This window comes from Hyperoodon ampullatus, assembly GCF_949752795.1.
Source record: "Hyperoodon ampullatus genome assembly, chromosome: 16".
Lineage (NCBI taxonomy): Eukaryota > Metazoa > Chordata > Mammalia > Artiodactyla > Ziphiidae > Hyperoodon > Hyperoodon ampullatus.
Window position 1 is genome coordinate 66,890,767 of NC_136929.1, and position 20,735 is coordinate 66,911,501.

The 20,735-nt window shown below is 37.6% G+C and overlaps 1 protein-coding gene across 3 annotated transcripts in view; it reads right to left on the minus strand.

The window, feature by feature from the left end:
- NBEA (neurobeachin) overlaps window positions 1–20,735 on the minus strand; it is a gene marked incomplete at both ends in the record, with an annotated part of 605,261 nt that overhangs the window by 59,829 nt on the left and 524,697 nt on the right. For all 3 annotated transcript variants that reach the window (XM_079722002.1, XM_079722001.1, XM_079722000.1), the window contains 2 exons: window positions 10,110–10,229; window positions 18,772–18,912. In XM_079722002.1, the coding sequence (XP_079578128.1) occupies window positions 10,110–10,229; window positions 18,772–18,912 (261 nt within the window). The remainder of the gene's footprint in view (window positions 1–10,109; window positions 10,230–18,771; window positions 18,913–20,735) is intronic.

A 20,735-nucleotide genomic window follows, 5' to 3' on the forward strand; every position in this document is an offset into this window, starting at 1 on the left:
TCAGAAATGTGTAACTGTTACAGACTGAATATTCTATTCCTCCAAAACTCAAATGTTGAAACCCTATCCTCTAATGTGATGATATTAGGAGGTAGGGTGTTTGGAAGGTAATCAGGATTAGATGAGGTCATGAGGGTGGAGCCCTAGTGAACGGGATTAGTGTCCTGGTGAGAGTCCCGAGAGAGCTTGCTTCCTCTCTTTGCCACGTGAGGACATACAAGAACATGTCCTTCCGTGAGCCAGGGGGCAGGCTCTCACAAGACACAGAACCTATGTGGGCACCTTGATCTTGGACTTCCAGCCTCCAGAACTGTGAGGAACCCATTTCTGTTGTTTATAAGCTACCTAGTTTATGGTAAAACACAGCAGCCTGACCAAGACAATAACCGCAAAATTTTCTTTTGATCTTGCTCTCATTGCTTGGGAAAACGTGGGAAATTAGTATAAGATGTAGAGAAGATAAAGAACATTGCTATTTGCACATTACCCATTTTATATATGACAATGAGTATCCATAGCATCCCAAATGGTCCAAAATGGGGAGAGGAATGTAAGCTCATGCAGTTGCTCCATGGAGAGGGTGATTTATGTGTAATAAGCTCACATAAGTCAGGGATTTCCCAACTGTCTTTCGTCAGTTATTTGTGTCCATGTTCTATCTCTAGAACTACCCTATGTAAGCCTCCTTGAGGACCGAGAGGGATATACATCCACATGGATATAGCAACATGGATTTATTTTTTATTTAGACAGCCCAAAGAGTTTCGGTTTATCTTCAAGTGTCCTGGTGCTCTAATGTTTTTCATATATATTGTTTCCCATTCTTTCCCGTGGTAGAGGGGCAATAAAATATGTGGTTATTATTAACCTACTTGCCACTGAATGTGACATTCACTGAATGTCATTAAATTAGACTTGCAAAGGCATAAGAAGCCTAGGATTTTATATTAATAACAGTTTGGGCAAAGCAGACTTTGAGCCTAATTTTGTAGGTTTATATTTTGCTAAATCCCCCACAGCTCTTGGTGCTATACTTTGTATGCAGCAGGTACTCATTAAATATTAAACTATTGAAGATATGAGATAAAATCATTTTAATATCACTAGAAATCTTCTGGGGACTATGGAGATGGTTGCAAGAATGCTTCGAGATAGGAAAAGAGCCAATAAAGTACTTTATTAAATAAAAGAAAAAGGATGCACCCAGAAATAAAATTTGTACCTTTCGAGAGGAAACTTTTGCAGCTTAAAAAATGTTATCTTGCTTATTCTAGTTTTGTTAGAGGTTCAAAGGTGTAAAAGAGTTCAATTTAAATTTAGAAAAAGTTGGTTTTAACGTTGCCAGTAAAATTGTACCCAAACTGAAGAAGTGAAGGAAGCAAGTCTTTTTCATTTTAACTTAAGCTCTCCAGAAAGAAGGGGCTGAAAGCCTGCTACCACCAAGGAGAACAAAGCGAGGCTGAGGAACCTCTCCTCTGAGGGTTATTTAGAACAGCGGGAGTGGGGTGGGGACTTTGAAGGCTTGAATCGCAGCCAATCATGAAAAAGTAGGATTACCAGGGCCTTCAGGATGATCCTAAGTGAGACATTTTCTCCACTCTGGTCCTCATCTGGCCGACCAGAATGTGGTCATAAATTAGGGTGTTAGCTAAGATGTTGGTGTAAGCCGCTGGAGGCCTGACGTTTGACGGGAAGAAGAAACTCTCCCAGATTCACTCTAACAATATTTTTTGTTTTTTTAGGATGCAGATTTAAAAAAAAGACACATTTTAAAGCAATATGAAGAAATTCCTGAAGTACAGCATATTTGCAAAGTCCCTCGAAGCTTCAAAAGACCAGAGCTGCAAGTGACTAAAGCAGTCTGAACCCTGAAGTCTTGAGCTGGGGAAGTTTAAGTTTTGGTTTTTTTGTTTTGTTTTTCCTTGAAGGGGAAGGAAGAGAGTAAAATCACAGAAAGTCTAGGGAGAAGTTGCTGAAACAGCAGAGAGGGTGCAAGTTTTTATGCCTCAATTTTATTGCTTTAAAATCTTGTTTCAAATGGCATTTTAAATTTAAAGTTAGTATGTAAATACAGGGCATCCATATATAATGAATATTCACATTTATATTATTTAAAGGATTTGCTTATTCTAAAAAATTTAATGAGTTAAGAGAGTTTCACCTCTGAGATTCAAAGGTTATGTACAAGAAGATGACAATGATTGTATCTGGGCTCCAAGACAAGGAAACAGCTGAAATGTCACATCTGGCCATTCAATCTTAAAACAGCAGGAATTACTTATTTGTGTCTTACTGTGTCATGACACTGTTCTAAGTACTTTACATCTTTTTCTTAATCTTCACAAAAGCTTCCTAAGGTATGTATCCTCATTCTTCCCACTTATGGACATGAACACTAAGGGTAAGTAAGTTGCTAATAACTACACTGCACATAGGTGGTAAAGTCAGAAATCAAACCCAAACACTTTAGACTCAGGGTCCCTGCTCTTACATTCTCTATTTTTCCTTTTAAAACAGCAACCCACTCTGTATGACTTCATTCTGTTTTAATTTTCTGCACAGGAATTCTTCTTTTCTTTTTTAATTTATTTATGCTCCCGTGTCCCACTGTAACAGAAATCCCATCAATAAGGGATCTCACTTGCTCACCACTCAGTGGTAACAATGGTGCCTGACATATAAAAAAGGTACTCAATACATATTTGTGGAATGAAAAATGAACAGGTCATTACTATATATTTATCATATCCTGAACTTCAGGCATGAAATAGTGGTAAAAGGTTTTCAAACAGTATTAGTTAAAACAGAGTTACCGCAGGGCTACCAGTTAGTCGTAGTGATGGGGGAGGCTGTCAGGCTGGCAGTTTGGGGACCGTCCCTTCTACCGGGGAAGTGCATTGGAATCATATGGTTCTGAGTTGAAATACAGACTTCTCACCAGCTTGGGCAAGTTTCTTAAACTTTAAGAAAAAAACAGTTTCTTGATACGCAAAATTGTGATGATGACAGCAACTAAATCAGTGTGGATGTGAGGATTAAATGGGGGTAATGTGTGTGAAACAATGCATTTCATAGCTTTATGCAAAATGCTTTTTGAAGCTATTATTTACTCTATCAACAGAGTTTACTCAGTATCAAAGTATATCCCATAATCAGTTAAAAAAAAAAAAGCTCTGTCACTTTGGATATTTGTGTTTGAATGAACACCTATGTAGACACTTCAGACAATTCAAGTGTTTTTTATCAAATATATGGACTAGCTTACATGCTACCTAGGCTAATCAGATATATTTTTGTAAGTTTTTTGCACTTCAGATTTTGGTTTTTCCAAATGCACAGTCAGAATGAACTGGTTGTATAAACCAAACTGAAACTTACAATTTTTTAAAATTAGCAACTTACAGAGTTTTCTCAACGATCCCCATAATAATCCCTCTCATCCTGCATGCTGTCTGGCATTTCCACTTTACTGTTCCTCCCATAAAGAGGTGGAGTCTATTTCCCTTCTCTCTGAATATGGGCTGGCTTATTTCAACACACAGAATGTGACAAAACGACATTTCAGGGCTTGCAGAGATGCCTAAGTCTTAAGAGGCTTGGCAGCCTCCATGGTTGTTCCCTTAGAAGTCACCATTACATGAAACTGTGTGGCTGCCTTACTGGAAAGATCGTGTGGACAGACAGACAGGCCTGGACAGTCTCCGACCGCTCCATCAGCTCCATCAGACGAGGCGCAAAACATGGGAGTGAAGCCATCTTGCTTCTCTGACCCAGCCAAGCCTCTCCAGCTGTCACTGTAGCACAGAGGTGAGTGGTCCCCTCTGAGCCTTAACTCCCATTGCATGATTGTCAGCAAATAATAATTGATGCTGTTTTAAGATGAGGTTTGGGTGATTTGTTACACAGTGATAGATAACTGAAACAGAAATTAATGCCTGGGAGTGGAGTCCTGAAGTAATAAAAACTTAAAACACGTGGCATTGGCCTTGGGACAGGGCAGTAGGCAGAGGCTGGAAGGATGGTGAGGACACTGCTGGTGGAAGATCAGGAAGGACGTTGCTGTTAGAAGCAGGAGGAAATCAATGCGTGATACGTCGTGTGGGATAAACTAACAAGACTAGTTCCTGCAATCATTTCAAAGACAGAAAAAGTACCGAATGAACCTGTGCTTCTGGTTAAAGATATTTCCAGGCAGAATGCTGAAAGTGACCACTGGTTTCTTTCAATGGTATATGGATAAGGTATTATGAGCTAAGGAAGAAATTGCTCAGATTTAAAGCAGTATTTAGAGAGACACAGGGGCCTAGGACAATCTTGTCAGATTCTCAAAATTAAAAAAGGTTCAGACAAAGATCAATTCTAAGGTGCTGTAAGTAAAATATGGCCATAGGGAAAAGGGTGCCTGTAAAACCTTTTATAAGTGCTCAGAAAAATTTAAGATAGAGGTTTGCAGACTCACTCGGCCACACAAAGGGATTCCAAGAATCTTATGAGCATTATAAAGGGCATCCTAATCGCAGCCTGAAGTAGGGAGGATCCTGTCTTGAAAGAACTTGTGAGAAAGAGTTTTTTCTGACAGTGAACTATACTTTGATACATAGAAAATCCACAAATTTTTTAAGTTGCTGCACCAACTTGGGCAAAGGACGCCTTGCTCCCAACTTTCTATGATCAGGAAGCATGTGGAGAAAGCTACTCAATGACTACTATGTACCTTCCACACTCCCCCATTTTTTTTTTTTTTTTTTTTTTTTTTGTGGTACGCGGGCCTCTCACTGCTGTGGCCTCTCCCGTTGGGGAGCTGTACAGGCTCCGGACGCGCAGGCTCAGCGGCCATGGCCCACGGGCCCAGCCGCTCCGCGGCATGTGGGATCTTCCCCAACCGGGGCACGAACCCATGTCCTCTGCATCGGCAGGCGGACTCTCAACCACTGCGCCACCAGGGAAGCCCCACACTCCCCCATTTTTGAACAGAATGTCTGTTGATGTTTACCTGCTCCTATCTTACCACTGGGAGCTGAATATACGTGGGACAGATAACTTATCTTTTTAGCTTCCAGGTCTCCAAATTAGGAATTTCTGTACCTCATCTGTATGTGGACTTGATATAGATCATGAGCTACTAGATTTTGAGCCTGATACAATAGTGGGATGAGACTGTGGGGAACAAGTTGAATATATTTTGCTTGTACGAGGAATGTGAATTGTGACTGGGGAGAGGACTTCAGTAGATTGTTTTCAAAGATAGCCAGAACAATCCCCCTGACCTCCATGTCCATTTGAAATGTGATTTTGCTGCTCATCTCATGGGGAAGTGGAGTCCATTTCTCCTCCCCCTTAACTTGGGCTGGCACTGTGACTTGCCTTGACCAAAAGAGTGCTGTGGAGGCAGGTAACACTATGTGACTTCCAAGCTTAGGCACTAAGTAGCTTCGCAGTTCCCATTTTTTTATCCTCTTGGTAGGCAGACACCTGAAAAAAATTGTGATGATCTTCCCAGACAGACTACACAAAGAGAGAGAGGACCAGCCAGTCCCCAGATGTTCCAGCCGTTCTTGCTAAGGGACCAGACATGTGAATGAAGTCATCTTGAATCTTTCAGACCCAGAGAGGCCACCCGCTTGGACCTGACATGGATCAGAGACAAGTACCTGATGAACCCCATTCTGATTGCAGAACTCTGAGAAAATAAATGGCTGTGTTTTTTTAAGCCACTAATTTTGGAGGGTGGTTTGTACATAGCAATAAATTATTAGAGTATGACTTGATCTGTCAGTTACTCCAAACTAGTCAACGTGGCTGGATATAATTGTGAGATCATGCAGAAGAATTAAAGCAGCAAACCATCCAATGAATAAAGCACTGGAAATAACTGAATAGCCCTCAGTGCTAGTTCTGGCTCCCTCTTGACCTGCTGTGTGAATTTAGGCAAGCCACTTAATATCTGTGAACTTCCTTTACTGAACGGGGATAATGATCTCTATCTCATGGGACTGTTTTGAGGACTGCATCAAATGACCAAGAAAAAAGCATGCTTGAAAACTATTGAGAATTATTCAAGAAGAATGAACTCTTCTATTATAACTTGTAAGTGTGCTTCTATAGAGGTAGCTCAGGCACTAGCTTGCCCACTTAAAATAACAGCTCTTCTGTTTACTCTCTTCCCATTGATAGATTTCTGTTAACCAGCTTCTCTTTAAGGAAAGAGTCCAAGTAGTTTAAAATTTCCTAAATGAAAAATAGTGCAGAAGGCACCAAATACTATTAAAGAAATGGCAAGATGAATATTAAAACAGGCATTTTGTGTCTGTAAATGTGATTTCTAGTTTATTTTAACAGCTATACTAAAACCCCATGGTACAGTTAATAGTATTATATGCGTCCTGTCAATAATAAGAAAATATCCTCTAACACAATTTCTAATTTACAAGCTTATGACAAGTTCAAGCTGCTGAGAAATTGGACTTGAAAGTATGTCTTAGAATGATAGAAGACCACTATTAACACTATCATAATTGTATACCAACTGCATCAAATTTGACATTTCAGTCTAATATAGTTTGCTGAGAGAACATACCATTTTATGGCTGCCTAGTGAAATCAAATCCAACCCAGACGTTTTCACTTTTCTAATATAATTCACTGCAAGGTTTTAAAGCTGCCATCTCTTTTCTTCCTTTTTTCAAAAGATTGATGCCCTGGCATTCGTTGATTCCACAAGAGCTCATAATGGGTCAATGAGTCAGTGGTGAGCACCTCCATTAACTGTATTAATTTACACTATGTCACCTTAATGACATTTTGTCACAGCTCCCTTTTCTGACATCTACATAGCTATTCAAAAGTAATAGAACAACTTTTGAAGGCATTAAGGAAAATAAGTGTAAGAACTTCGGTAAGTTGAATGTCATTGTTACCAAGACTATGCTGAAGGAGAGAAATTAAGAAAATAAAATAAAGTAAAAACGAACTGGTCTGACTTAGCTCGGGAGGCCTCTCTCCTGAGAGATCACCAAGTCTTCTCTGCCCAGCTTGTACTCATTACCACAGGAAGAGACCGACAGTAACAAAGACAGACAGAATGAAACCATCTACTCTGTCCTGGTTCTCCCTTATATGAGACCTTACCTAAGTTAGGAGATGTTGCAGATGTACTTTTCTTCAGAAATATAAAAACATTTCTTTAAAATTATATATAAAATGTTTTAACAGCTCAGTGATAAGAAGTCAAGAGTTTAGGCTTTAAAACTATATTACTCTTGGTAACACATTCTTCCCTGCTAAATCAGGTATTATTGTAGAGGGAAAAATACCGTACATGTTAATCAATACATTTAAACATGAATTTAGAAAATCTCAAGCGTACAACCATCATTATTACCAAAAAACTTCTCTCTAACATTCCCTCAATGAGGACCCCCACATTCTGATGTTATAAAGGGAAAGAGTGATACATTTGGACACACACACACACACACACACACAGCCACAAAAATATAATTGAGATATAGCAAAGGTGAAAGACTGAGAAACCATACTTGCAATGCAACTTTCTGCAGTCAATTTCAGATCTTTTTCAAATCAATAGGAAAAAGACATATGACCCAACTGAAAAATGGGCAAAAGATATGAACAAGTTTACAGGTCAATAATTATATGAAAAATGCTCAACTTCACTCATAACTAATGAAGTGCAAGCCAAAACAAAGCTGACTCTGTTTTTCACTCACCAGATTAGCACAAGTTACACTGTTTATTATAAGAGTGATGGTCGGGGCAGGGGGCATGGGGAAGGTGGCATCCTCACATGATGCTGTGAAGGGAGTGAATGATCATCTTTGGGAATGAAGGTTTGGCAGTATCTTTCAAAATTAAAGATGTATATAGCCTTTGAGCCACCAGTCCCATTAACAGGAATTATCTTCACATATACACACAAAGTTCATCAAGATATCTGTGCAAGGATTTATGGCAGCCTGTGTTTAACAATAACGATCAGAGAGAAAGACAAACTATCCATCAATAGAAGATTGTGTGTATAAATTATTGTATATGTAGGCAATGTGCAGGCTTCAGAAAGAAGGGGTCTACGTGGAAAGGTACTCAAAGTATATTATCATAGAATATAAAAGGTTCAGGGTGGTGGTGGGAGAGAACTGAAAATGAGAGCAATCCATGCAATGTCAGACTGAGGAAGTGAGCATCTTATGAACTAATTAAGTTGGGGGGTTGGAGGACGGTATCTGTTTGTATTAAGTACAGCTACCTGGGATAAAAAACTTAAAATGTCCTGAATTAGTGATAGCCACATTGGTCTTTGTCCTTGACGATGTGCCCCCAGGAGCCAAAGGAACACAAAGGGTAACAAAATATAAATGTTTCTGAAAAGTTTCAGAACAGGAAAACTGCTGGGAGAATTCTGGGAAAAGCCTGAATTCGGCTTTACGGGCACTGGTCCTCAGAGACTGACATGTAACTAGGGGGAGATATCTGGTGATCGGAAGCATCAATAAAGCTCTCAGGATAGAAGGTAGAGCCTAAAATGCTACATAAATTAGGATGACTGGCTCATGTGTGTGGACTTGTGAGGGTGAACCTTTGAATTAAGTAGAAAAACCGAGTTTCTGTTTTGTGATGATGTCAAGAGTGAACAGGCATTTTCACTTGAAAGAGTTTGATATAATATGGATACTGAATTGAGATATAAATAATCTTACATATGATGGGAAATCTTAAAATATAGATAAGAATATTTAATTTACATACAAAATATTTACTGAATGCCTTTTAAAGACACTGTGCTAATTCTAGAAGCCTATGGACTCCCCATTTTATGTTCAAAGTGTTATTAAGTAAGAAATGGACTCCCTTCTTGATTTCATTGGTTGTAAATCAGTTTAAATGGTGGTTTATGGATCTTTTAGAGTGGAATTTCTCAGTGAAATTATAAGTCTGTTCGGAGAAATATATGGGCCTTAAGAGTTTAATATAGCAAGAATGCATGTTACATTATCTTACTTCCAAATGTGAATACGTTGTATGTATAAATTATATGCAAACTTTGATGGCAACGAATAAGACACACAGGTATGCTACACATTACTTGGATTCATTCCCTTTGTTTTCTGCTTTGAAAAAAACTAAATAAAAGTTGTATTCATCCAATTTCTTACAGTTCAGTAACACTGTAATTGTCTTTTAAAAATATTTGCAATAGATAAGCATAAATATGTAAATGACAATTTTGACTTTAATTCACTGTCTTTTGTTGGATTAAGACACTAAATGGAATGATACTATAATATTTGTATATTCAATAGCATGAGTGGCAGTGATTGGAAAAAGTTTGAAGAAAAGAGGATTAAAATAAGAAACACATATACTTATGTAATAACCTGATCATATAATCTTATCATCAGGAAAAAATGAGAAAAATGAGAGAGCAAATATATTTTAATGTTTTGAATACAACCATTTTTTAAAAAACAAAAGCCCATATAAATGAAAAATAAATCTTTATATTTAACAATAGTTGAGTAGTACCAACTGTAAAATGACTCTGCTCTCTGGCTGTTCCTGGATATTGTGTGTGTGCTGGTTTAATCTAATGTGTATTGTTGCGTAGTATCCCCAGGCACAGCCAAGTAAAAGCTAAGGCTGTACAGAAAAGGCTACATTTTAAATGGGTCTTGTCATTAATGCTTTATTAATTGCCCCAGGCTATGTAAACCCAAAGCTGGGCAAGCTATAACAATATGACACATTAAGGTCAAATCCAATTCCTGCTGTGTTTTATGGAATGGGCCAAATATTGAGTTAACAGCAGGAAAGGTAATTTCTTTCCAGCTCCTGATTGTTCGATCTAAATTAGATAGGAATTTTTTGAAATAACAAAAACACCTTAACTGAATAATATAAAAGAATCCTAATCATTTTCTGTGGTGCTCAAAATTATTTCCTTTAGTTTCCTCTTAGGTTAGATATGCCACATAATTTTAAAATATGATGGAATAAAGCTGTGGAATAAAATATCTTATATACCCACTTAAAAAAATAAATCAAAACTTCAACATATTTTGAAATTAATATTAACAAATAAAAGGGCCTACCTTTACATCAGAAGTATCTCTCTGACTCGTTCTCCAAGACCTTGCAACGGACGAGAAGGTTCGATTAGGATGGTCAAATTTTCCGTCATTTGCATTGAGGAAGAAGGTTGTGAAAGGTTCCTAAAGGAAAAAAAAGTGAAGACTTTGACCCTTCTGAACACAACTGTCCTCTTCCTTTGTAAAATATTTCATTTTTTGAAACTCTTCTGAGGTGGAAATGGTGCAGGTTCCTGGAAGGACACCCACACCCAGGAGTCAGGAGGTGCTGGTCTGAGCCAGTCTGGACCACTGAGTCACCTGTCACTCTTCAACCTCGGCAGGTCATTTTGCTTCTTGGTCTTCAGTCTTCTGATTTATAAAAGGATAGAGTTCTAGTGCCCTGGGATTTTATGATGAATGATTTTGCATTACTGTCAATATATAACTCAGATCTTCTTTCTCATAACTAAGGCCACACATAGTAACACTCATAAGAAAATCTCTCCAACACTGTTCACCGTAGTGTGAAATTAGGTAGGGAATATCCATCTTAGGCTACCTGTGAAAGTCTCCTAAAGTTACCATATTATGGTCTGATGATCTTTTTAAAATGCAATCCTTGATTAAAATCCTTCCATAGCTCTTCAGAGCTCTCTGGGAAAAGTCTAAACTACTTGATTTGTCTTAAGAGAGCCTGAGTGATCTGGAACCTGCTTAACTCTTATCTCTTGCCATCCCCATCTTCACATCCTAAGGTCTTGCCACACTGGTCTCACTTCTCGTCCCTTGTATGTGCTGTTTCCTCTGCCTAGTATAAACTTATCCCTCTACCTCACCATCCTGACTTGGCTAAGTTCTTCTTATCCTTTAAGTCTCAGCCAAGACATCATTTTCTCCTGAAAGGTTTTCCTTGATTTGCCAAGTTTTCCAGTGTGTTTAAATAGCAACAGATATTTTCTCAAAACACATCCCTGAAGCATTTGTCACATTGTTTTGTAACTGATTTTTAACTTCTCTATCTTCCCCACTACATGAATAGGTTCCATATCTACCATATTCACTGTTTTATCTCCAACACTTAGAAGAACTCCTGGTACACCCAAGTTGCTCAATGTATAATTTGTTGAAGGAAAGAATGAAATGAAGTTAATACAAATCAGACTAGATAAACTCTAGTCCTTCTATTCAATAGTATTCTGTAACTATTACCTTATCAAAACTTGGTGTCTGTCATCAAGAACATGTTCCCATAGCAGGAAACCTAGGAATAACTTTATCACAAGGTCCTAATGTATTTAATTTTAATGCTTTTTCTATAGTTTTTATGATAGGAGAGAGGCATTATTTCTGATGTCATTAAACTTGCTTCCAAATTTAAAAGGATTAAATAACATTCATTCTTACTAAGGATTTCTTAGGAAATTTCAAATATAACAAAGATGAGTATATATTTACTTTCCTATGGTTCAATCCTTTTCTCTTAAGTCTAGGATAAATGACATGTCACTCCTAGGTTCAATAATGCTAAGAAATATTTCCTAAGTATAGTTTTTTTCTTTAATATATAATTTCTGTTCATTCTTTTATATCCATAAAACATGACTTTGTTTCTTTAAACTCCCCTTTTTGCCACTAGTCATAAGGTCCAGTTGTCAGGCAACAGCTATAAATATTCATATTCCTCAGTACGTTCCTGACATTTTGTGTGGCTAGATGACGTCAATTTTATAAGTTTATAATGTATCACCAAATCTCATGTTTAGTACTGAATAACAGAAAACTATGGTGAAAGAGATAAGATGAAGAATGATATAACACTATATAGGTAAGTAGGGTATTACTGATTTACCTGAAAATCAAATATGCATCCAGTAAGTCCAAATTGCTGTTTAAGATTTTAAGTGACTTGAGAGACAAATAGATGTCACCAAAATTAAGTTAGGAAAAAAAAATTTAACTCCCTATTAAACTGAAGGTAGTCAATGACGTATATCTTATCACTAAATTAAAGTAGGGATATAAAAATTCTAGAAGTAGCAACACTAAATCGAATGAAATATGACAGATCTAAGTTTGAGTCTTGGTGGAACCATTTACTTCTCTTAGGCACCTTACTTAACCCCATCCAAGTAAGTAGCGGTGTGAAGTAACTGTATCTCAGTTCTTTCATCTATGTTAGTTGGGAATGACAATACCTTGTGGGTAATTAAGATTAAATAATATTGAGAAAGCTTGAAGTATCTTAGCTGACACAGAGTGATGAAGATGACTACCAGCTTCATGCACTGTGTCAAGTATTCACTGCTGGGTTCCACCCTGACTGCCAGTTTCCTAGACACTGACCAGACTCTCAGTTCCTTAGGCCTAATTCATCCCTCTATTCTTAGAACCAAGCAAGTGCTTGGTTCATAGATAGTGTTTAATTAATGTTTTTCAAACTCATCTAAACATACAAGGTAAGGTTGGGAGAAGGGGGGTATGGCTGGATAAGAGTAAGATGTAGTTTTTCTTGTCAGTTCTTAACCACTAGTTTGACCATAAAGTTGCATCTTCAGAATCCACTTCTTCGTTATGCTAGGATGCTGATGTAAGGCATTTATTTTTTCTTTGTCGGTAGTAGGCAGAGAATAATTTAGAGGGACCAGACTTGTCTTCATGATTTTTAACCTACTAAATACATGTGAGTGAAGGCCCGTTTATACATGTAAAGTCTTACTTCTTATCATCGACCACTAAAAGCTGATCTCTACCCCAGCCTAAATGATAAAATCCTTCCTTAGTTTTCAACCCTTAATGAAGGCATGCCAAGAATAGCGTAGATGGGCATAGTGAAAATAAATCTGAAATTGAAGAATTATTATCTCTGGTCGTGAAGTTTATGAGTCTGGTGGCACCTAAAAGTGGAGAATATTGAAGAATTCCACATTTCACTGTCCTACGTAGCCTTTATAAAGATCTGATTAACAACGGTTTGAGGGTCACATACTACTCTACTGACATTTATTCTCATTATTCCTGAAGGCCTCCAGTTGCTACAGTGGTAGAGCACCAACAGAAATGGATAACCTATTTGTTTATAAGTGGGTATTGATCTTCAAGCTCTGATCACTGTGGAGATTACCTTTTACCATGTGTTTCTCTATTACCTTCAAGGCACAGTACAAGGACTTTCTTTTTCATTTGACTCATGCCTGACTAACACAGAGGACCAAGAGCTGTATTAAGTTTAAGAAACTTCTGTATTTATTCACCTGACACATGTTGATCAAACCATGCTCTATATGTACATCACCATATTAGATATTTTATCATTCTACTAGAAAAGCTTTTGGCTTGGGAGATAAGATGAACAAATAAATAAATGTTAAACAGACATTTCAAAAATTAAAATACTTGGGCTTTAAAAACGTCAGGTTTAAAAAAAAAACAAAAAACTTCAGGTTTGGTCCAGTAATACAATATAAGTGGCTGATGGCAGACTTCCTTCTCCTGATTACATCTACCCCAACCTTCCAACCCTTTCTCAGGGCTAGAACATCAAACTAACCTGTCCTGCATGGGAAGTACCTGTCCTCCTGAATTCTGTCATAAACTTTAGTCCCTGCAAGGACACTAACAACCTGTCCTGCCTTCCAATGATCGCAGACAATTCACCCTTCCTGGGCAATAGAACCCTGTGCCTCTGCCCCTCTTCTCTTTAGACAACTCCTTTATTCTTCTGTCTTATATGACTTTTGCTCAGTCATCCCATGAGGATCTTTTCTTACATCCCCCTCCCCTTTTAGTTTTCTTCTTTTCCTTCTCTTCATTTCATTTCAAACAAACTCCATCCCTGGGTAACAGTCAGTGCTTGTGACATAACTCTATCAAAGAAAAGATGTATACTTTGAAGTTACATAAAGCATAATAAAGACCAAAGGGAAGCAAACTGAAGTTACTGAGCACCTTTCTGTGCTTGGAACTGTGGTATCTCAGTTAACTAACGCAATTCTCACTATGGTCCTTCAAGTAGATGTAATCACATTCTAGGAAATGGAAGAACCATTATTTCTACTGCACTTTGGCTAACTTCACAAGTTTATTTTCTCCCATCGCTTTCAAAAGAAACTAGAAATATCTTTTAGAATCTTCAGAAACTTATGCGCCTACCATACACCAGTCTCTTCGTTAAGAATCCCTCATCTTCCTCTAAGTATATATGCACTGTCTATAAGTATCAAGAGAAACACGATGACAATATTTTATTCAGTAGCATTATCTTTTGGCACTTGCGTAAGTGTTTCTACTATTCTTTCACTACAAATATATACTGTTAAAGATATATTATGGTTTAAACAGGCTCTTGGGTAGGCTTTCAAAGCAACCCATAACTAAATCCCAAATTCTAAACAACTGATTTATAAATTAACTTTTGTTGTACAACCTATTCAACTTCCTAAGAGCTATAATTAAATGTTTGACAAGTGACTTTTGAATAGGTAGGTTGAATATACTGAATTTAGAAGGTGAATTCCGACGTAATTCAGAATTACTTCTGTGTATATGCTATATATCCAGGGTAAGATTTAAAGTAAAAACATTCCAAGTAAAATGTGTCCTATTATACTAGTTAATATCTGAACAAACTCCAAACTTCTATAATAGTTTATTCATCATTTGTCCAACAGCAGCTAGCAAAGAAACAGCTTTTTCAGAATCTTGTAGTTTAGACAAGTGACTTCACTGGTTGTGTGTCTAAAATAATATTTTTAAAGTAATGAGGTAGGGACTTCCCTGGTGGTGTAGTGGTTAAGAATTCGCCTGCCAATGCAGGGGACATGGGTTCGAGCCCTGGGCAGGGAAGATCCCACATGCCGCAGAGCAACTAAGCCTGTGTGCCATAACTACTGAGCCTGTGCTCTAGGGCCCGTGAGCCACAACTACTGAGCCCACGCACTGCAACTGCTGAAGCCTGTGCGCCTAGAGCCCGTGCTGCGCAACAAGAGAAGCCACCACCATGAGAAGCCCACGTACCGCAACAAAAGTAGCCCCTGCTCTCTGCAACTAGACAAAGCCCGCATGCAGCAACGAAAACCCAATGCAGCCAAAAATAAATAAATAAATAAATAAATAAAATATAAATATATATATATATAAAATAAAAAATAAAGTAATGAGGTATGTAGTTAATTAGCATTTTAAAGCAATTATTATCATTGTCATACTAAACATATTGACTGAAACTAATAATGAGTTTAATGACTGGGTCTAAAAGGCTTGAAAGGTAAAGGGCAGATACTTATTTTAATCTGTATTTTGTTTTTATGAACAAATTCTTAGTGACACAAATTTTAATGCATTTTCTACTTCATAAACTCCTTGGGATGGGAGTGAGGAAATCACAATTCCCTGGGCCATTAGGTTAAACACTTAGTAAACTATTAGACCGTGATACTTCTATTTATAACAGCACAACTTAAGATGTGTTGGTTAAATGAGTCCCCATAAAAGCAATCTTATATATTTCTTCTGCCAATGCAGTAGCCACAGGCCACATGTGACTACTGAGTACTTAAAATATGGCTAGTTCAAGTTGAATGTGCTATAAATATAAAATACATTCTGGATTTCAAAGAACAATGTAAAATATCTCATTAATAATTTTTACATTGGTTACATGTTGAAATTATAACATTTTGGATATACTGGGCTAACAAATGTACTTATTAAATTAATCTCACCTGTTTCTTTTTACTCTTAAATATGGCTACTAGAAAATTTAAATTACTTACATAAGTGGCTTGCATTACATTTCTACCATGCAGCACAGCTATAGACAATACTAAAAGGGCATGTGTAGCATAAATAGGGATAGCATGTCTGCTGTACTCTTGCAGAGATTCAAATTTGTATTCCATTTCACTGGAATAAGAAATCAATTTAGGGATGAATTATGATTTATTATTTGATAAAATGTTTAGTTTATCAGGGATAGAAGAGTGTTAAATCAGGCTGGTGATAATAAGTATTTTTATGAACTCACACTTAAATTCTTACAAGTCTGACTTCAGACTAATTTGATTATATAACAGCCATTGAATACCATTTTATATATTTCAAAATACTATTTTATATATGTATGTATAATATACTCATATAATTCTCAAAACAACCCACTTGATAATGCTTTTTTTAATCCCCAAAATGCCCAAGAAAAGTGTCTTACTCCTCCCATGGTGGAGGTTCACTATAGTAATGGTTGTTTCTTGCTTTTCATTTCCTTGTTTGCTTATTTGTGAGCCCACATAGAATATGAACATATTTTACGTCCGCTGTAAAGGACATCAACTGTTTGAGATATTGACTGGTAAATTTTTGTGTTTCTGTATTTAGTTTTGACTTGTGGCTGGAACTGCAGGATAGAAGCTACAAAGTTCTCTCTATATACATGTTCTGTAATTCAGAAAAGCCTTTACTTCTTGCATGAGTGTGAAGTATTTTCTTACACCTGGAGAGTATTAATAAATTATTACAACCCATAAACTAAAGGTGTTCTGATTGGTTTATAGTGGTAAACAGGCACTTGTATAAATCTAATATCTCCCCCAAATTAACAGAAAATAAAGAAATAGATCTTATACTCAAAAAGTGTTAGAGTTAAAAATATTTCTTAAGAAACTGCTAGCTCAGAAACATTTTTATAAAAGGATACAAGTTCACATAGTTAAGGTGAATTTTTCAACAAATTAGACTAACAATTTTGGTCTAAAAAAGGAAGTTTTATGTCTTTTCCTTTAGTTTATAATTACATAGTGTATTTTTAAAATAAGATTTGAGTTTGTTTTCTTACAGAATAGTTAATCTAAACTTCTTTATTTCTTATGCTGGTTTAGGATTATGAAAAATATAAAATATGTGTTCAGTTAAACTGAATCCTAATTCTGACAAACTTTTTTTTTGATAACAGTAATTATTTGTAGTATATCCTCTATCAGTGATTTACAAGTTACTTAAAACATATGCATACTATATATTTATAATAAGTTCAATTTCTCCCCATTATGGAGAGAATGCTTGAGAAAGATCTCCAAACCAAATTGTCATTCAGGCAGTGGGAAAAAATACCTTTGAAAATAGGAGATGCATTCCTGTGTATGCACATTTTCATGTGCTGCTTTATCAATGTGTTTCTGAGGCAAATCAGCCTCATGCAACAGAATGGTCTGAAGTATGTTTTGGTAAGAGAAGAAAACTTTATTGATTGCACTGACTTAGAGGTTTGACTTAGCATTCTGTAATACTCCCCAGTCACTTATAGTTTTTAAAAAAAGTCAGACCATCTGACTCCAGTAATTGGTCTTAGCTAGACTAGATTGGAGAACACAAGACTAAAGGCAGAGAGATTTGCTAAGAGCTTTTGCAATGACCTAGATGAGAAATAACGGGAACCTGAACTAAGAAGTGCCAGACTCAATAGAGAAAAGGAGATAGACTGCAGTTGGTAGAACTTATCAGATGTGATGTCAGATTGGATGTAAGGGCTGATAAAATAGAGAAAATATCTAGATTGGGTAACTGGGTGCAAGATCATGCCGATTGTTTAGATAAGAAATCAGTAGGCACCCCTGCAGGTTTATGAGGGAGATGAGGAGTTCATTTTTGGAAATGGTGTTTATCGTATTGTGAGATGTTCAGGTAGAAAAATCTAGTAGTATATAGAAATAAGTAAATATATTTATATATTAGAAATATAGGTCAGGAGCCCAAGAGAAATGTCTGCAATGAAGACAGAAGCTGGAAGTCATTAGCTTATAACTGAATGATGTAGTCCAGATAAAGTACGTAGAAATATCCTGGGGAACAGAAATATGGAGAAAAAGAAAGCTGAGCATGAGACTGGGCAGGACAGTTAGGATGACAGGAGGGAAACCAGGAGAACATATTGTCAGAGGAGCCATGAGAGGAAGGAATTTCAGGTAGGAGGAAGTGAGCAATGGTGCCAAATGCTTCAGCTATAGCATGAAGCTCTGCCACATAACCCGTGACCTCCATAGGGACAATTCAGTAAAGTGATGGGTGTGGAACCTAAATCAAGCAGGCTAAAGATTGAATGGCAGGTGATAAAGTGGAGACAAGCACAGTGCAGAACAAGACAGTGGAGGTTGTTTTTCTAGTACATTTGACTACACAGGGGTAGACGTGGAAAGTCACTGCAGGGTGGGTAGGGGCTGGAAGGAAGTATGTACGTATATATGTAGGTATGTATGAAAGTATGTATTTTAAAAATTGCAGAGACTTAAATATATTTATGTCTTAGGAGAAAGAAAAAGTAGTCTTCATAACATTTAGAAAACTGTTTTTAAAATATGCTACCCCAGAAGCAAGATTGGGAAGGCTGGGGAGAGTGCCAGCCTGTAACAATCAGTGAGAAAGGAAACAGTGGGTGTTAAGGATGCACTCAGGAGTTTGGTACCTTTTATAAATGGTTTACATTTAAGAAACTCACAATAATCTAACCCAATTTTGCAAATAAGGCAACTCATTAACAGAAAGGATTCAGGTTTTCCTAGAGTTTGGAATCTCTACTTCACTGGTCTCTAATCTTTGTTTAAAACAAATACATATATTTGATTTTTATTTAATTTCCTTACGTTAAGCACTTCGAGATATTAAAAGCAAACTGTAACTTAATGAAGGCACTCACAATTCGAACAAGCCAGGATAAGGTGGACGTTGCCGTTGAATAATGTGTGTTATAATGGTAGGGAGGACTTTGATCATCTTCCCATGTCTCGTAACGCTCTGCGTAAAACACAGCTCTCTTTGGGTTCAAAGCACCAATCGGCTATAAAAAGAGAAAAAGAAGCGTTGTGTTTAATACAGTCATACTAGATATTCAATACTATAACTCTTTACCTGAAAGTATTTACTATGAATTCATTTTGACCATAGAATATAAATAAATTATTTTGTATCTATTTTTACCAAATTTGATTTTGATATTGATATTTGATTTTGATAATCACCACACTTGCTAAAATTCACTCAAGAAGATGATTTATGTATGCAAGGTTTCTAGGTTTTATTTATTTTATTTTATTTTATTTTTTTGTGGTACGCGGGCCTCTCACTGTTGTGGCCTCTCCTGTTGCGGAGCACAGGCTCTGGATGCGCAGGCTCAGCGGCCATGGCTCATGGGCCTAGCCGCTCCGCAGCATGTGGGATCTTCCTGGACCGGGGCACGAACCCGTATCCGCTGCATCAGCAGGTGGACTCTCAACCACTGCGCCACTAGGGAAGCCCCGGTTTCTATGTTTTATTAAAAGTTTCCATAAACTAGATTACCAGAGATGATTCAGTTTAAATTGTTAAGGCAAAGCCAGTTTTTTGATGTTATTGTGCCTACTTAACCACAACCATAATGAACATTTAGCTTGATCATAGGAAATCCAGTGAGGAGAAAGTGTAACAGTTGACCACGTGACAACCATATTAGAGAAACCTTGTCTTAATACGCTGTCACCCAGAGTGTGAAGGACAATAGTCACTTATATGGAAACCCTGTTGGAATGTTAGTCCCATTCTGTTATTATACAGATGGGGCAAATATCCTTTCTATTAAGTTCAACTGCAAATCTAAGGCTGATGGAAATAATCCAGACAATTCAGATTCCCTGGAAAGCATTTTGTTAAGGCCACTAACACTTGTCTTATCTATACCACCACACTACCAATTATAATGTTAATCTCTACAGTGGAGCACATGGTAAAATGCTCAAGATACTATATGTATTTTTTTCAACAAAGCATGTGTTAGTTTGATCATTGTCTCAAACTTCCTAGCACACCTAATCATTAAGATTTTCCAGCATGTAGTCCTCACAATTTCAAATAGCAAACTGGCTTAGCTTAAGTTTTTGCCTGATTTTGGTTTAATGGAATATGGAATCCATTAATATAATACCTAATAGCTACATTATTTTGTTTTAGATTGCATACTATAAAAAATAAATGTTTCTTAGAAAACAAAAGATGAATACTAAGTAAAATATATAATTCCTCTATTTCAAAATTTAATATTACTAGTTAACTATGAAGTTCCCCCCAAGGCTTAATTTTAACAAGGAAGTAGTAGAAAATTCATGTTTTGATGGCGGTGTGGGAAGACACCGAGTTAGCGTCTCCTCACAGCTAGGGTGCCCGCTGGCCACTGGTGGGGGACCCTGATGGCCAAGGAGACAGGAGGAACCCCCCAGTGAACCAGTAGGATGTGGGGGGACTGAGAGGGGGAGGAGAAGTGGAGGCCAGACAGGATTGGCACCCCTGAGGCTGGGGAGATCAGGAGAGGCAAGTGGGAGGGACCCTCCGGGAGGAGTGGCAGAGGAGCAGAGGGTGATTGCCTGGCCCACTTGGGCCGGGGAGCCTGCTGAGTTCCCAGGCTGGTACCCCCCCACCAAAGCCCCCTTGAGGCTGCGTGGGTCCTGGGGGCATAGGACGGAGGTGAGAGAGATCAGAAGAGGCAGGCGGGAGGGGCCCTCTGGGAGGAGCAGGAGAGGAGAGGAGGGCATCAGCCCCGCCCACTCGAGACCAGGAAGCCTGCTGGGCTCCCAGGTGAGGTGCCCCGGCCCTCTGAGACCAGGGGTAGGGGGCACGACTGGGACCCTTCTG